General features: G+C 43.6%; 1 protein-coding gene across 1 annotated transcript in view; it reads right to left on the reverse strand.

Moving 5' to 3' along the window:
• ano3 (anoctamin 3) overlaps positions 1 to 18,858 on the reverse strand; it is a gene marked incomplete at its 5' end in the record, with an annotated part of 97,851 nt that overhangs the window by 27,447 nt on the left and 51,546 nt on the right. Inside the window, 7 exons of the mRNA XM_090215631.1 lie at positions 1,264 to 1,404; positions 1,661 to 1,743; positions 8,479 to 8,539; positions 11,552 to 11,648; positions 14,172 to 14,306; positions 15,781 to 15,902; positions 18,589 to 18,644. Coding sequence (XP_090071757.1) covers positions 1,264 to 1,404; positions 1,661 to 1,743; positions 8,479 to 8,539; positions 11,552 to 11,648; positions 14,172 to 14,306; positions 15,781 to 15,902; positions 18,589 to 18,644 — 695 coding nt within the window. The remainder of the gene's footprint in view (positions 1 to 1,263; positions 1,405 to 1,660; positions 1,744 to 8,478; positions 8,540 to 11,551; positions 11,649 to 14,171; positions 14,307 to 15,780; positions 15,903 to 18,588; positions 18,645 to 18,858) is intronic.

Here is an 18,858-nt window from a genome sequence, read left to right on the forward strand (position 1 = left end):
ATCCTGTCTGGGAATGTGTTAGTTTTGGGGGTAGTACATCCTGTCTGGGAATGTGTTAGTTTTGGGGGTAGTACATCCTGGCTGGGTCTAGGAACGTGTTAGTTTTGGGGTAATACATCCTGGCTGGGTCTGGGAACGTGTGTTTACAAATGTCTAGACTCTGTGGAGCAACATTGTTAAACAATGACTCACTGTTACATTTCACAGACTCTTGACACGTCCTATTGCAGTTGAGTAGATGAGCAACAATACACACATCACAACAACAGAGGGGCAGAGTCACTGTTTCCAAGGAGTGGCTGTTGTATTGATGGGTTCCCTCCACCAGGGGGTGGTAGTAGGCTGCTAGAAAGCTCATCACTCTAGTAGTTAGAAAACTGTGTTCCAGGGTTGTTGTTTTTTTTTGGGGGGGGGGTCAGTTATTTTTAAATTCAGTCAATTTAGAATGTAAACCGAAATTCCAATTCGATTTTCAATTAAAACACTTCAGTGTACTTCTAGAATGTACTGAATTGAAATGGAATTGACCCCAAACCCTTACAGTATGTACACACTGAGGACAGATCTACAGTAAAAGTCTTTGTATTTGTGTGATGGAAGGTCTTACCTGTGAAGTAGATTCCAGACACAAACAGAAAGACACAGATCCACAGTATAGCCTGATAACTCATGCGATGACAAGGTCTTACCTGTGAAGTAGATCCCAGACACAAACAGAAAGACACAGATCCACAGTACAGCCTGATAACTCATGTGATGACAAGGCCTTACCTGTGAAGTAGATCCCAGACACAAACAGAAAGACACAGATCCACAGTACAGCCTGATAACTCATGTGATGACAAGGCCTTACCTGTGAAGTAGATCCCAGACACAAACAGAAAGACACAGATCCACAGTACAGCCTGATAACTCATGTGATGACAAGGCCTTACCTGTGAAGTAGATCCCAGACACAAACAGAAAGACACAGATCCACAGTACAGCCTGATAACTCATGTGATGACAAGGCCTTACCTGTGAAGTAGATCCCAGACACAAACAGAAAGACACAGATCCACAGTACAGCCTGATAACTCATGTGATGACAAGGCCTTACCTGTGAAGTAGATCCCAAACACAAACAGAAAGACACAGATCCACAGTACAGCCTGATAACTCATGTGATGACAAGGCCTTACCTGTGAAGTAGATCCCAGACACAAACAGAAAGACACAGATCCACAGTACAGCCTGATAACTCATGCGATGACAAGGTCTTACCATGAAGAAGATGCCAGACACAGAGACCATGAGTCTGCTGAGTTTGTCAGTGAAGGGCTGGAAAGGCTCTGGCTTGCCAGAGATATGGTTTACTCTCTCTAACCTGGAGTACTTGGCTTCGAACTGGGGACGCAGATTCTCCTGGGACAAACACGCATACACTGCAGTGTATCATTTCAATTACTCTGATATTTCTGACTGAAACCAATCAAAAGATACCTCCCATCCACACAATGCTCGACTGTATCATAAGAAACATTGAAATAGCTGAATATGTTGTCAAATAACCAGATATTGCTGAATGAGAAATGACTGAACACTAGTGTACATACATGTAGATGTCTCTGACATTATTTCACATTAAAAAAAAAAACCAGATACATCTGTCTGGACCAACCTCTTCCTCCTCCCAGTCGATGAGGTCCCAGTCATACGTCAGCTCCGCCCTCCTCCTCTTCCAGAACTCCAGGAACACCGTGGCTACAGGGACAACATTCCAACGGAACACGGAACACGGAGGAGGGATCGATCAACCTTCACGGAATTACTTCAGTGATTCATTCCAGTAGCCTGAAATACCTGAACCTGTTTTGCTAATATTCCACTCCTTGTACTCTGTGACATATCATGTTTGGCATGACGATTGGCAAGGAGTGGAACGATAGCTCTTGGGGGTGTCTGATGTCTCTTGGGGGTGCCTGATGTCTCTTGGGGGTGCCTGATGTCTCTTGGGGGGGGGGGGGGGGGGTACCTAAAGTCAATATCTTTGACAATTGTGGGAGGGCCCACATTGAAATTTGAATTCTCAAAAAGGGGAAATATCTCTACGGCACATTCCCTAAACTCAGAAACATTGGATACACATGAGAACATGGTGACTTCAAAGAGTGATTCAAATGTATTTTTAATGTGCAGCAAGATTCAACTTGAATGGAGCTGCTTGACCCACTTCTGTTTAAAGAGAGAGAGAGAGTAGATGGGGAAAAACAAGCTTTAGATGTCTGGGCTCTTTCACCTGGTCTACACACCTACACGACACATACACAACACCTACACGACACCTACACGACACCTACACGACACTTACACGACACCTACACGACACCTACACAGCCAACGCTGCTGTCACATGCTAGAGACACCAATCCACTGGTCACTTCCTGTTTCACACTGTGTATTTAAATACTGTATCCCCCCCAGCTCATCATAATACTTCCTGTTTCACACTGTGTATTTAAATACTGTATCCCCCCAGCTCATCATAATACTTCCTGTTTCACACTGTGTATTTAAATACTGTATCCCCCCCGACGTAGCTCATCATAATATTTCTACGAGTGTATTTACACCGTTTAAATCAAATGAAATACAACAAGGTAGACCAGCAGAACTACCTGTTGTATTGAGGGCTTTTTTTTAGTGAAACGCTTATTAACAATCCCTTAAAATCAACAACGCAGTAATACACATCGTATATTTATTTACACACTGGATTCCTGACATAACTTACTCTAATATATCTACTGGTGTTCTTACCATTCTTAGTATATCTTGTGTAAATTCCCCCCGGTGTAAATACACTGTATACAGTTGAAGTTGGAAGTTTACATACACTTAAAACTCGTTTTTCAACCACTCCACACATTTCTTGTTAACAAACTATAGTTTTGGCAAGTCGGGTTAGGACATCTACTTTGTGCATGACACAAGTCATTTTTACAACAATTGTTTACAGACAGATTATTTCAGTTATCACTCACTGTATCACAATTCCAGTGGGTCAGAGGTTTACATACACTAAATTGACTGTGCCTTTAAACAGCTTAGAAAATTCCAGAAAATTATGTCATGGCTTTAGACGTTTCTGATAGGCTAATTTACATAATTTGAGTCAATTGGAGGTGTACCTGTTGATGTATTTCAAGGCCTAGCTTCAAACTCAGTACCTCTTTGCTTCACATCATGGGAAAATCAAAAGAAATCAGCCAAAACCTCAGAAAAAAATTGTAGACCTCCACAAGTCTGGTTCATCCTTGGGAGCAATTTCCAAATGCCTGAAGGTACCACGTTCATCTGTACAAACAATAGTAAGCAAGTATAAACACCATGGGACCATGCAGCCGTCATACTGCTCTGGAAGGAGACACGTTCTGTCTCCTAGAGATAAACATACTTCGGTGCGAAAAGTGCGAATCAGTCCCAGAACAACAGCAAAGGACCTTGTAAAGATGCTGGAGGAAACAGGTACAAAAGTATCTATATCCACAGTAAAGACACAGTAAAGCCACTGCTCCCAAACCACCATAAAAAAGCCAGACTACGTTTTGCAACTTCACATGGGGACAAAGATTGTAGTTTTTGGAGAAATGTCCTCTGGTCTGATGAAACAAAACTAGAACTGTTTGGCCATAATGAACATCGTTATGTTTGGTGGAAAAAAGGGGAGGCTTGCAAGCCGAAGAACACCATCCCAACCGTGAAACACGGGGGTGGCAGCATCATGTTGTGGGGGTGCTTTGCTGCAGGGGGGACTTGTGCACTTCACAAAATAGATGACATCATGAGGGAGTAAAATTATGTGGATATATTGAAGGAACATCTCAAGACATCAGTCAGGAAGGTAAAGCTTGGTCGCAAATGGGTCTTCCAAATGGACAATGACACCAAGCATACTTCTAAAGTTGTGGCAAAATGGCTTAAGGACAACAAAGTCAAGGTATTGGAGTGGCCATCACAAAGCCCTGACCTCAATCTCATAGAAAATTTGTGGGCAGAACTGAAAAAGCGTGTGCGAGCAAGGAGACCTACAAACCTGACTCAGTTACACCAGCCCTGTCAGGAAGAATGGGCCAAAATTCACCCAACTTATTGTGGGAAGCTTGTGGAAGGCTACCTGAAACGTTTGACCCAAGTTAAACAATTAAAAGGCAATGCTACCAAATACTAATTGAGTGTGTAAACTCTTGACCCACTGATTAAAAAAATAAAAGCTGAAATAAATCATTGTCTACTGTTAATCTGACATTTCACATTCTTAAAATAAAGTGGTGATCCTAACTGACCTAAAACAGGGAATTTTTACTAGGATTAAATGTCAGGAATTGTGAAAAACTAAGTTTAAATGTATTTGTATAAGGTGTATGTAAACTTCTAACTTCAACTGTATACACACAAGTACAGGTATGTGAACACCCCTTCAAATGAATGGATTCAGCTATTTCAGCCACACCCATTGCTGACAGGTGTATAAAATCGAGAACAGCCATGCAATCTCCATAGACAAACATTGGCATTAGAATGGCCTTATAAAGAGCTCAGTGAATTTCAACTTGGCAACGTCATAGGATTGTTCATCAATTTTCTGCTCTGCTAGAGCTGACCCGGGTCAACTGTAAGTGCTCTTATTGTGAAGTTGAAATGTCTAGGAGCAACAACGGCTCAGCCGCAAAGTGGTAGGCCACACAACCGCCGAGTGCTGAAGCGCGTAACGCAGCACTCACTACCGAGTTCCAAACTGCCTCTGGAAGCAACGTCAGCACAATAACTGTCTTGTGGGGAGCGTCATAAAGTGTGTTTACATGGCCCAGCAGCCGTGGGTTTCCTTGGCCACCAAACACAAGCCTAAGATCACCATGCGCAATGCCAAGCGTCGACTGGAGTGGTGCATTGGGATTCTGGAGGAGTGGAAACGTGTTCTCTGGAGGGATGAATCACGCTTCACCATCTGGCAGTCCAATGGATGAATCTAGGTTTGGCGGATGCCAGGAGAACCCTACCTGTCCGAATGTAGAGTGCCAACTGTAAAGTTTGGTGGAGGAGGAATAATGATCTGGGGCTTTTTTTCATGGTTCGGGCTAGGCCCCTTAGTTCCAATTAAGGGAAATCTTAACGCTACAGCATACAATGACATTCTAGACGACTTTGTGGCAACAGTTTTGTGACAGGCCCTTTCCTGTTTCTGCATGACAATGCCCCAGTCACAAACCGAGGACAATACAGAAATGGTTTGTCGAGGTTGGTGTATCTGGCCTGCACATGACTGGCCTGCACAGAGCCCTGACCTCAACCCCATCAAACGCCTTTGGGATGAATTGGAACGCCGACTGTGAGCCAGGCCTAATCGCCCAACATCAGTGCCCGACCTCACTAATGCTCTTGTGGCTGAATGGAAGCAAGTCCCTGCAGCAATGTTCCAACATCTAGCGGAAAGCCTTCCCAGAAGAACAGAGGCTTTCCACTAGACAAAATGCCTGTGTAGCTCAGTTGGTATAGAGAGCATTTGATTACTGCTACAGTGCTATTTGGGTTGATAATCAGATTCGTGCCCTGCACCAATGGGCGTTGGTCAAAAGTAGTGCACTATATAGGGAGGGAATAGGGTTCTATAGGGCTCTGGTCTAAAGTAGTGCACTATATAGGGAATAGGGTTCTATAGGGCTCTGGTCTAAAGTAGTGCACTATATAGGGAATAGGGTTCTATAGGGCTCTGGTCAAAAGTAGTGCACTATATAATCACAGCTGTATATATTCCCCCCCCAAGCAGACACATCAGATGGCTCTGAACGAACTTTATTTGACTCTTTGCAAACTGGAATCCATATATCCTGAGGCTGCATTCGTGGTAGCTGGGGATTTTAACAAGGCTAATCTGAAAACAAGACTCCCTAAATTGTATCAGCATAACGATTGCGCAACCAGGGCTGGAAAAACCTTGGATCATTGCTATTCTAACTTCCGCGACGCATATAGGAGAGTGGAGAGGGTAGCAAGTTTTAAGTTCCTCGGCATACACATCACAGACAAACTGAATTGGTCCACTCACACAGACAGCATTGTGAAGAAGGCGCAGCAGCGCCTCTTCAACCTCAGGAGGCTGAAGAAATTTGGCTTGTCACCAAAAGCACTCACAAACTTCTACAGATGCACAATCGAGAGCATCCTGGCGGGCTGTATCACCGCCTGGTACGGCAACTGCTCCGCCCTCAACCGTAAGGCTCTCCAGAGGGTAGTGAGGTCTGCACAACGCATCACCGGGGGCAAACTACCTGCCCTCCAGGACACCTACACCACCCGATGTCACAGGAAGGCCATAAAGATCATCAAGGACATCAACCACCCGAGCCACTGCCTGTTCACCCCACTATCGTCCAGAAGGCGAGGTCAGTACAGGTGCATCAAAGCTGGGACCGAGAGACTGAAAAACAGCTTCTATCTCAAGGCCATCAGACTGTTAAACAGCCACCACTAACATTGAGTGGCTGCTGCCAACACACTGACACTGACTCAACTCCAGCCACTTTAATAATGGGAATTGATGGGAAATGATGTAAATATATCACTAGCCACTTTAAACAATGCTACCTTATATAATGTTACTTACCCTACATTATTCATCTCATATGCATACGTATATACTGTACTCTATATCATTGACTGTATCCTTATGTAATACATGTATCACTAGCCACTTTAACTATGCCACTTTGTTTACATACTCACCTCATGTATATACTGTACTCGATACCATCTACTGTATCTTGCCTATGCTGCTCTGTACCATCACTCATTCATATATCCTTATGTACATATTCTTTATCCCCTCACACTGTGTACAAGACAGTAGTTCTGGAATTGTTAGTTAGATTACTTGTTGGTTATTACTGCATTGTCGGAACTAGAAGCACAAGCATTTCGCTACACTCGCATTAACATCTGCTAACCATGTGTATGTGACAAATAAAATTTGATTTGATTTGGAGTTTGGTCTAAAGTAGTGCACTATATAGGGAATAGGGTTATATAGGGCTCTAGTCTAAAGTAGTGCACTATATAGGGAATAGGGTTCTATAGGGCTCTGGTCTAAAGTAGTGCACTATATAGGGAATAGGGTTCTATAGGGCTCTGGTCTAAAGTATTGCACTATATAGGGAATAGGGTTCTATAGGGCCCTGGTCTAAAGTAGTGCACTATATAGGGAATAGGGTGCCATATGGATGTTTTCCATGTACTTTATTAAGGTCTGAGTGGAGGTATTTAAAGATTGCTTTGGGAAAGTGTTAGAGAACGATGTTGGGACACAGTCCAACAGCCAGGTGTGGTGTATGCTAACATCAGTGTGGTACTATGTGGGTTTTATCCTCTTACTCTCATACTTATTTTCCACCATAATTTGCAAATAAATTAATACAAAAATCCTACAATGTGATTTTCTGGATGTTTCTCCTTTTGTCTTACATAGTTGAAGTGTACCTATGATGAAAATGACAGGCCTCTCTCATCTTTTTAAGTGGGAGAACTTGCACAATTGGTGGCTGACTAAATACTTTTTTTGCCCCACTGTATCTGGCTCTCTAGTTATTGTCTTGAAGAAGTTCCTTAGTTTTTCAGAGCAGCTCTAAAACTATCAGTTGAGTTCAGATATAAATATATTAAATGCTGGCCACAGTTGTGTCACCGTAAATGTGTGTGTTTGCCCACAAATTATTGAAAATAACTAAATCTCTTGGGCCATTGGAACATGCAATTGAGAGAAAGACCCTGTTTTTCCAGATGACTGTGCGATCTCACTCTTGACCGCAAAATGCTATAGAGGGTGGTGCGGACAGCCCAGTACATCACTGGGGCCCAGCTCCCTGCCATCCACGACCTCTATATCAGAGGGTGGTGAGGACAGCCCAGTACATCACTGCGGCCCAGCTCCCTGCCATCCACGACCTCTATATCAGAGGGTGCTGAGGACAGCCCAGTACATCACTGGGGCCCAGCTCCCTGCCATCCAGGACCTCTATATCAGAGGGTGGTGCGGACAGCCCAGTACATCACTGGGGCCCAGCTCCCTGCCATCCAGGACCTCTATATCAGAGGGTGTCAGAGGAAGGCCCAAAAATGAATACCGAGACAAGCATACATTACACACACACACGGAAACACATTACACACACACACACACACATTGCACACACACACAGCTGCTACTATGTTCTTTATTTTACTCATAATAATGTCAGGAATGGAGTGAATGGAATGGTATCAAACATGAATACCAGAGACAGGGAGGGGGGGGGGGGGGAAGCAAGAGAGAGAGAGGGGAGGGGGGAGAGCAAGAGAGAGAGAGAGAGGGGAGGGGGAGACCAAGAGAGAGTGAGGGGAGGGGGGAGAGTAAGAGAGAGAGAGCGAGAGAGAGAGAGAGAGAGAAACTGAGAAAAATGTATTTACCCCATATAGCCATGAAGATAGCAAAGAACACAGTTCCTCCATTGTCAAAGAGATGGGTCACCTGCAGAAACAGACACAGAGGTAAATAAACAATTCCCTTGGGTTGGAATCAATACTGCCATTACCTGCTGGAACGAGGCACCTTGACACAAACGTCGATGACATCCCAGCAGACACAACTGGTTGTAATGATGCCCTTTCAACCAGTTCAGCCCACTTCCCATTTGCCTGGAAATATATCTACAGCCCATTCTATCTCCTCAGTACACCCCCCGGATAGGACACTAGTCTATCTCCTCAGTGCACCCCCTGGACATGACACTAGTCTATATCCTCAGTACACCCCCCCTGGACATGACACTAGTCTATCTCCTCAGTACACCCCCCGGATAGGACACTAGTCTATCTCCTCAGTACACCCCCCGGATAGGACACTAGTCTATCTCCTCAGTACACCCCCTGGATAGGACACTAGTCTATCTCCTCAGTACACCCCCTGGATAGGACACTAGTCTATCTCCTCAGTACACCCCCTGGATAGGACACTAGTCTATCTCCTCAGTACACCCCCTGGACAGGACACTAGTCTATCTCCTCAGTACACACCCCCCTGGATAGGACACTAGTCTATCTCCTCAGTACACCCCCCGGATAGGACACTAGTCTATCTCCTCAGTACACACCCCCATGGATAGGACACTAGTCCATCTCCTCAGTACACACCCCCCTGGATAGGACACTAGTCTATATCCTCAGTACACCCCCCCTGGACAGGACACTAGTCTATCTCCTCAGTACACACCCCCCTGGATAGGACACTAGTCTATCTCCTCAGTACACCCCCCCTGGACAGGACACTAGTCTATCTCCTCAGTGCACCCCCCCTGGACATGACACTAGTCTATCTCCTCAGTACACCCCCCCTGGACAGGACACTAGTCTATCTCCTCAGTACACCCCCCCTGGATAGGACACTAGTCTATCTCCTCAGTACACCCCCCCTGGATAGGACACTAGTCTATCTCCTCAGTACACCCCCTGGACAGGACACTAGTCTATCTCCTCAGTTCACCTCCTGGACATGACACTAGTCTATCTCCTCAGTACACCCCCCCCCCCCCCCCCCTGGATAGGACACTAGTCTATCTCCTCAGTACACCCCCCCTGGACAGGACACTAGTCTATCTTCTCAGTACACCCCCCCTGGATAGGACACTAGTCTATCTCCTCAGTGCACCCCCCCTGGACATGACACTAGTCTATCTCCTCAGTACACCCCCCCTGGACAGGACACTAGTCTATCTCCTCAGTACACCCCCCCTGGATAGGACACTAGTCTATCTCCTCAGTACACCCCCCCTGGATAGGACACTAGTCTATCTCCTCAGTACACCCCCTGGACAGGACACTAGTCTATCTCCTCAGTTCACCTCCTGGACATGACACTAGTCTATCTCCTCAGTACACCCCCCCCCCCCCCCTGGATAGGACACTAGTCTATCTCCTCAGTACACCCCCCCTGGACAGGACACTAGTCTATCTTCTCAGTACACCCCCCCTGGATAGGACACTAGTCTATCTCTTCAGTACACCCCCCCCCCCCCCCCCAAGTTCTCATTTACAACTGCGACCTTGCCAAGATAAAGCAAAGCAGTGCGACAAACAACAGTCTTTGGTGTGACTCGGCCAGGGATCGAACTCCCAAACTTCCAATCTCAGCTCTAACCACAAGGCCACTGAGTTGGTCAGCATAGAGAGGCCAGTCTGTTTGGTGGAACAGTGGAACAAGTCTGTTTGGTGGAAACACACCACTGGTGGGAAAAATTTGCATATTTCTTAGTTGCGGATTCTAGAATATTCACATGAAAATTCTGTTGCCAATTGGATGGGAACCTAGCTACTGAAAAGCATTAAAGAGAATTGGAATTTCCTGAATGGACTGGAATTTAAATGTAACAGGCCCCAACCCTAGTGGGATCCTCATGGACAGTAACAGTACTAGCTAACAGTAATATTACTTCTGTTTACTACAGTACTTGCTAACAGGAATATTACTTCTGTTTACTACAGTACTTGCTAACAGTAATATTACTTCTGTTTACTACAGTACTAGCTAACAGTAATATTACTTATGTTTCCTACAGTACTAGCTAACAGTAATATTACTTCTGTTTCCTACAGTACTAGCTAACAGTAATATTACTTCTGTTTACTACAGTACTAGCTAACAGTAATATTACTTCTGTTTACTACAGTACTAGCTAACAGTAATATTACTTCTGTTTACAACAGTACTTGCTAACAGTAATATTACTTATGTTTACTAGAGTACTAGCTAACAGTAATATTACTTCTGTTTACTACAGTACTTGCTAACAGGAATATTACTTCTGTTTACTACAGTACTTGCTAACAGGAATATTAATTATGTTTACTACAGTACTAGCTAACAGTAATATTACTTCTGTTTACTACAGTACTAGCTAACAGTAATATTACTTCTGTTTACAACAGTACTTGCTAACAGTAATATTACTTATGTTTACTAGAGTACTAGCTAACAGTAATATTACTTCTGTTTACTACAGTACTTGCTAACAGGAATATTACTTCTGTTTACTACAGTACTTGCTAACAGGAATATTAATTATGTTTACTACAGTACTAGCTAACAGTAATATTACTTCTGTTTACTACAGTACTAGCTAACAGTAATATTACTTATGTTTCCTACAGTACTAGCTAACAGTAATATTACTTCTGTTTCCTACAGTACTAGCTAACAGTAATATTACTTCTGTTTACTACAGTACTAGCTAACAGTAATATTACTTCTGTTTACTACAGTACTAGCTAACAGTAATATTACTTCTGTTTACTACAGTACTAGCTAACAGTAATATTACTTCTGTTTACTACAGTACTAGCTAACAGTAATATTACTTCTGTTTACTACAGTACTAGCTAACCACAATAGTACTTATGTTTACTACAGTACGGTACTGTTTACTACAGTACTAGAGCTACCAAGGTGGATAACAGAATAGAATAGCTTCATGGTTGTATTACTGACCTTAGCATAGACACAGCTGTCACTGAGTTTCCAGGGTTTGCAGTTCTGCTCACACATGGGACACATGATTGTTGTGTTGGCCTCACAGATCTCTTTACTGATGGGACAAAATAGACAGACAGATATTCATGTCTTAAAAACACTTAAAAAAGGACATGAAAACCCCCAACCGAAGGGCGGCGTGGGTGGGGGGGAGATGGGGTTGCAGATGGACCTACAATTTAATGGGGGAGAATGACTGTTCTGGTCACTTTTTTTAAATTTTATTTGATTTTTATTAAAGGACATTCTACAGAATAAATGAAAATAAAATGAAGCTGACATCTAAAATATAATGACATAGAAATGACATATTGGTCCATATTATCAGTCAGGTGTGTTACTTAGCAATAAGCATCATCACCTGATGTACCCCATATCAGAAGCAGCATAGTGGCTATAAATAAATAGGCCGAGGGTTGCCCATCTGCATGTACCCCGTTGGGCTAATCGTTAGCTAGATCGCAAACTCTCTAGTGTAAATAATTGGGCTACTCGTTAGCTAGAGCGCAAACTCTCTAGTGTAAATAATTGGGCTAATCGTTAGCTAGAGCGCAAACTCTAGTGTAAATAATTGGGCTAATCGTTAGATAGAGCGCATACTCTCTAGTGTAAATAATTGGGCTAATCGTTAGCTAGAGCGCAAACTCTCTAGTGTAAATAATTGGGCTAATCGTTAGCTAGAGCGCAAACTCTCTAGTGTAAACAATTGTGCTAATCGTTAGCTAGAGCGCAAACTCTCTAGTGTAAACAATTGGGCTAATCGTTAGCTAGAGCGCAAACTCTCTAGTGTAAATAATTGGGCTAATCATTAGCTAGAGCGCAAATGCTATAATGTAAACAATTGGGCTAATCGTTAGCTAGAGCGCAAATGCTATAATGTAAACAATTGGGCTAATCGTTAGCTAGAGCGCAAATGCTATAATGTAAACATTTGGGCTAATCTTGTTGCTAGTTATTGATGACTTGAATGGCACTCAGCTAACCAAGGATCATGTCCTGTGAATATACTGTAGGACGTCACACCGGACCCCTGTTACAGGGTGCGTCCCCGTGCATTTTAACGCCATTGGCGCTGCTAAAAAACGGGTTCTAAATGGTGCGTTTGACAAATAAGTACAGCCTAGTAACAACAGAAAGGTCAGTTCCTCTTAACAGTGACCTTCAAAACTGCTTTCAAAAGCTGTTTTCCCACGACTGCATTAAGAATGTTGTCGCCTACAACGACTGGGCGTGCATACCTTCTCTCCCTGTGCTACAACGACTGGGCGTGCATACCTTCTCTCCCTGTGCTACAACGACTGGGCGTGCATACCTTCTCTCCCCGTGCTACAACGACTGGGCGTGCATACTTCTCTCCCTGTGCTACAACGACTGGGCGTGCATACTTCTCTCCCTGTGCTACAACGACTGGGCGTGCATACCTTCTCTCCCTGTGCTACAACGACTGGGCGTGCATACCTTCTCTCCCCGTGCTACAACGACTGGGCGTGCATACCTTCTCTCCCTGTGCTACAACGACTGGGCGTGCATACTTCTCTCCCTGTGCTACAACGACTGGGCGTGCATACCTTCTCTCCCTGTGCTACAACGACTGGGCGTGCATACCTTCTCTCCCTGTGCTACAACGACTGGGCGTGCATACCTTCTCTCCCTGTGCTACAACGACTGGGCGTGCATACTTCACTCCCTGTGCTACAACGACTGGGCGTGCATACCTTCTCTCCCTGTGCTACAACGACTGGGCGTGCATACTTCTCTCCCTGTGCTACAACGACTGGGCGTGCATACCTTCTCTCCCTGTGCTACAACGACTGGGCGTGCATACCTTCTCTCCCTGTGCTACAACGACTGGGCGTGCATACCTTCTCTCCCTGTGCTACAACGACTGGGCGTGCATACCTTCTCTCCCTGTGCTACAACGACTGGGCGTGCATACCTTCTCTCCCTGTGCTACAACGACTGGGCGTGCATACCTTCTCTCCCTGTGCTACAACGACTGGGCGTGCATACCTTCTCTCCCTGTGCTACAACGACTGGGCGTGCATACCTTCTCTCCCTGTGCTACAACGACTGGGCGTGCATACCTTCTCTCCCTGTGCTACAACGACTGGGCGTGCATACCTTCTCTCCCTGTGCTACAACGACTGGGCGTGCATACCTTCTCTCCCTGTGCTACAACGACTGCATTAAGAATGTTGTCGGCTACAACGACTGGGCGTGCATACCTTCTCTCCCTGTGCTACAACGACTGGGCGTGCATACCTTCTCTCCCTGTGCTACAACGACTGGGCGTGCATACCTTCTCTCCCTGTGCTACAACGACTGGGCGTGCATACTTCTCTCCCTGTGCTACAACGACTGGGCGTGCATACCTTCTCTCCCTGTGCTACAACGACTGGGCGTGCATACCTTCTCTCCCTGTGCTACAACGACTGGGCGTGCATACTTCTCTCCCTGTGCTACAACGACTGGGCGTGCATACTTCTCTCCCTGTGCTACAACGACTGGCTCTCATTTGGATCATTGGTGTCACGTCTCGGATCCGGCGGGACCCGGCCCAGTTTAACCCCTGACTGACCTGACTTGACTAGTGTCCATAGTAAGGAGTCCGTAGAGGAAGACGAAGAGACCCACCAGAGCTGCAGGGATCAGCATGCCAGTGTACCAGCCCAACCAGGCAAAGTACAGCCCAATCTTCTCCCCAAAGTAACGCCTGGAGAGGAAAGTCCAATGAACAAGATAGATTAGCAAAAGCTTAGTTGGGGTTGACCTTAAAATCCGACCCGGCTGTATTCGCCTGGCAGGAACAAGTTCTTTGTAACCAACCAGGCAAGGTACAGGCCGACCTTCTCCCTAAAGTAAAGCCCGTAGTGCATGAAAAGTCCAATAGAGAGAATAGATTAGTAAAACTCCCGACATGCATGGATTAAATTGGAGCCATTCAGACCCAGCTGTATTTGCCTGAAAGGAAGCAACTCCGTTAATATAAATGAGTACAGGTATATTTAGCACACCTATCATGTTTCCAGGTAGATGGACGAATGAAAAAACAATAAAAAGTGAAGAAACGAGATCACAGACGGGATCTTTGATGCACAACTAACAATTTTACTGCATCTCATCACAACATTTTGCTTCATCAGGAGTCCAACAAACGTAATAGATTAGGAAAACCATCACAGGTAGCGAGCTTCATGGGGTTGAATTAAAAGTTGTTGTGTTTCACTTGTGTGTTTCATACAGAGGAACGAAGCCAAGTTGTGTTTCATACAGAGGAACGAAGCCAAGTTGTGTTTCATACAGAGGAACGAAGCCAAGTTGTGTTTCATACAGAGGAACGAAGCCAAGTTGTGTTTCAAACAGAGGAACAAAGCCAAGTTGTGTTTCATACAGAGGAACGAAGCCCAGTTGTGTTTCATACAGAGGAAAGAAGCCCAGTGCACAAGATATAGGCCCAGTGTCAAAAACCTCCCGACTGGGGTTTACTTTTAAAATGGGACCTGTTCAGACCTCATTGTGTTTAAATGGAGAGGAGAGAAATCCAATTGGACCGGCTCAGACCTAGCTATGGGTCAACTGGTACATTGGACCGGCTCAGACCTAGCTATGGGTCAACTGGTACATTGGACCGGCTCAGACCTAGCTATGGGTCAACTGGTACATTGGACCGGCTCAGACCTAGCTATGGGTCAACTGGTACATTGGACCGGCTCAGACCTAGCTATGGGTCAACTGGTACATTGGACCGGCTCAGACCTAGCTATGGGTCAACTGGTACATTGGACCGGCTCAGACCTAGCTATGGGTCAACTGGTACATTGGACCAGCTCAGACCTAGCTATGGTCTACTGTATTTAATTTAGATAGGACTCCTGAGAAGGGAACTTTGCTTGGGTTCCCATGTGGAGGTTCTTTCTCACAAATTGCACACACACACACACACACACACACACACACACACACACACTCCAAAATTGTTCTTTGGCTGTTCCCATAGGATAACTATTTTTGGTTACATGTAGAACCCTCTGTGGAAAGGGTTCTACCTGAAACCAAAATGGGTTCTTCAAATGGTTCTCCTATTGTGACAGCCGAAGAACCCTTTTAAATTCTAGATAGCACCTTTTTTTCTCTAAGAGTGTACCACCACGCCACACATGCACACCACCACATACACACACACCTACCTGATAAGGTCGAGGGGTTGGTACTTGTACCACATGCCCCAGCGAGCCCACCTCTCGTACAGCAGGTGTCTGTGGTTCTGGGCACCGTGGGTATTAATAGGGTGTCGGCTCCTATAGCCACCCTGGAACACAAGGACATAGAGAATGAACATTAGTGGAAGACAGGTGGTCACTGGTCTAGTCCCACTACTGTATCCACTTTTGGTATCCAGAGAATTAACAGGTGTATTCAGATGTAGTATTTTAATTTGAGCCAGTTTGCTACAGCAGGAATATAATCCTCCCAGCAACTGGATATGTGAATTTTACACTACAAGTTTACATTTCCTGCTGAGCAGGAAAGTTCTCCTGCAACAGGGTGATCAAATTAAGATCCTACATCTGTAGTGACAGACTAGTTCCATACTGTATGGGCTGTAGCCAACTCTTTTGTATCTACCCTGAAACAGAGACACAGAACCTTATGTAACAGGTGGAGTTGGAGTTGATAAATCAAATCCTGCTGACTATGCCAAATACAACAGCCCGATACGGTTAGTAACACTCATGTACACTCATGTACTGTATAGCAATCCTTATCTTTGTAATGTAATTGTTAAAACAATAACAGGGTCCGGTTTCCCGACAGCGATGGAATTTAGGCTTACGAGTATTTTAACGACGCAACGGCAGAAGATATGTCTTTCCAAAAACACCACGCAGAAAGAATATTCGCTAAGTGCAGCTTAGAATGTTGGCTAATAGAATGTTCGCTAAGTGCAGCTTAGAATGTTGGCTAATAGAATGTTCGCTAAGTGCAGCTTAGAATGTTGGCTAATAGAATGTTCGCTAAGTGCAGCTTAGAATGTTGGCTAATAGAATGTTCGCTAAGTGCAATTTAGAATGTTCACTAAATTGAGGAATTTGTCGAAAGAAAGGATTATGCAAATATTGAGGCGGCTTAATCTAATGCTTACCTTAAACTAATGCTCTAATTTAAGATTTAGCACATTGTTGATCACCGGTTAGGCTACATAACCTGAGACAAAAAATTACAAGACAGTAGCCAAATAAAACTCAATTGAATGAATATGAAATTGATTTCAATATCATTGAAATATATTAGGCGTATAGCCTATACTGTGGGTGAGGCTATTTATCTTTTAATGCAGTCGTCTCGGTTTTCATTTTAAGCATCTTTTTATCCTTCGCTTGTTTGTGATAATTGCAAAGGACATAGGCAACTCTGTATGTGTATTCAACCTCGTATCGGTCGGTCACAGAGAGACAGATAAACATTTTAGCGGAGATCTTCTGTGTATAAAGTCACGGGTTAGGAGGGAAACAATTATTTTACCACACACTTAGCTGTTCTAAAGGTGGGCTGAGGCAGTCCGTAAATTAGGAGCATTTTCAAGCGCAATTTTAGTAATGAAGGTTTTGGGAAACAGCTCAGAGATTTAACAATGCTCCTACAAAGGTTCTAATGATGGACTTAAGATACTTTTGGGGAAACCGGGCCCTGGGCCCGTATCCACAACGCATCTCAGAAAAAGTCATAGGAATCCTGTCAAAACATGTTTTAAGGCAACAACAAAAATCCCAGCTCAGAGTAGATTTTAGGATGATGTTACGACACAGCCCAGACAAAGTTTGAGCCATGAGTAAAATCAACTCATAAAAGTTAAATCTCAGCTGGTTATCACGACAGTTTGAGGTACCGCAAAGGAAAAATTGTAACGACGCCCATCGACATTGTTGCAAATGATGGGGAATAACAAATTGCGCTTCAGATAACCACAGTGAATGTGACTGTCAAATGTTGTAATGGTAAAAACATTTTAGCCTGACACGATCACTTTGCCTACACTTAATTCTTTCAAATTCTGATGGTTGTTAAAAGTAGTTTTTTATTTATTTTGTATTTTTAAAGCAGAAGATACTGTTGCATAAAACATTTGACATTCATTTCAAATCATATTTTTCTTTAGATTATTTAATTAACCTTCAAGTTATCCCTTTGGAGCGCAATAACACATTGTTAAAGTTAAGTTAAGTTAACGTAGGCACTAGATGCCTTTAATTGACCCATTCATACTTTAATTCATATGCAAGTCAGGCATATTTTTAAACAATGTGTTATTGCGCTCCAAACAGATAACTTGAAATAACACGTAGGTTAATTAAATAACCTAACAAAATATATATATATATATATTTATTGGCCTATGTGGTTGTAAGTATTTAGGTATATCATGTGAAATAAGGCCCTTGTGAAATCATTTTCTAGGTGAAGCTGGTTAAGAGAATTCTAAGAGTGAGCAAAGCTGTCATCACGGCAAAGGCTGGCTACTCAGAAGAATCTCAAATATAAAATATATGTTGATTTGATTAACACTTTTTTGGTTACTACATGATTCCATATATGTTATTTCATGGTTTTGATGTCTTCACTATTAGTCTACAATGTAGAAAATAGTAAAAAAAAATAAAGATAAACCCTTGAATGAGCAGGTGTTCTAAAACTTTTGACTGGTACTGTACATATTACATAAATTACCTCGACTAACCTGAACCCCCGCACATTGACCCGGTACCTCCTGTATATAGCCTCGTTATTGTTATTTTATTGTTGCTCTTATTTTTTTACTTTCGTTTATTTAGTAAATATTTTTTCTTAACTCTTATTTTTCTTAAAACTGAATGGTTGGTTACGGGGGTTAAGGGCTTGTAAAGTAAACATTTCCCGGTAATGTCTACACCGGTTGTATTCGGCGCATGTGACAAATCAAAATTAGATTTTTAATATCATTATAACGATGTTCGTACCTCGTGTGGAGGAAATGCCGCCTCATATGTTCCATTGCCCAATAACCTGTTGATACCTACAATAGAAGAGAAAAAACACTTAATTATCGTCCTGCCAAAAAGAATCATAGTGGACCGGAAATATGTTATAATTCAAAACTCATACTCGTTTCCCTTCCCAAGACTCAAAATACATTGCTAGACCCCAATCATAATTTAGACAGAATCCTCAGTGGTGGCCTCTTGTCTAACGCTACCACAGTTCTAATAATGATTATTACATTGCATTAT

Source organism: Oncorhynchus mykiss, chromosome 2, assembly GCF_057628025.1.
Source record: "Oncorhynchus mykiss isolate SJ-2025 chromosome 2, ASM5762802v1, whole genome shotgun sequence".
Taxonomy (NCBI): domain Eukaryota; kingdom Metazoa; phylum Chordata; class Actinopteri; order Salmoniformes; family Salmonidae; genus Oncorhynchus; species Oncorhynchus mykiss.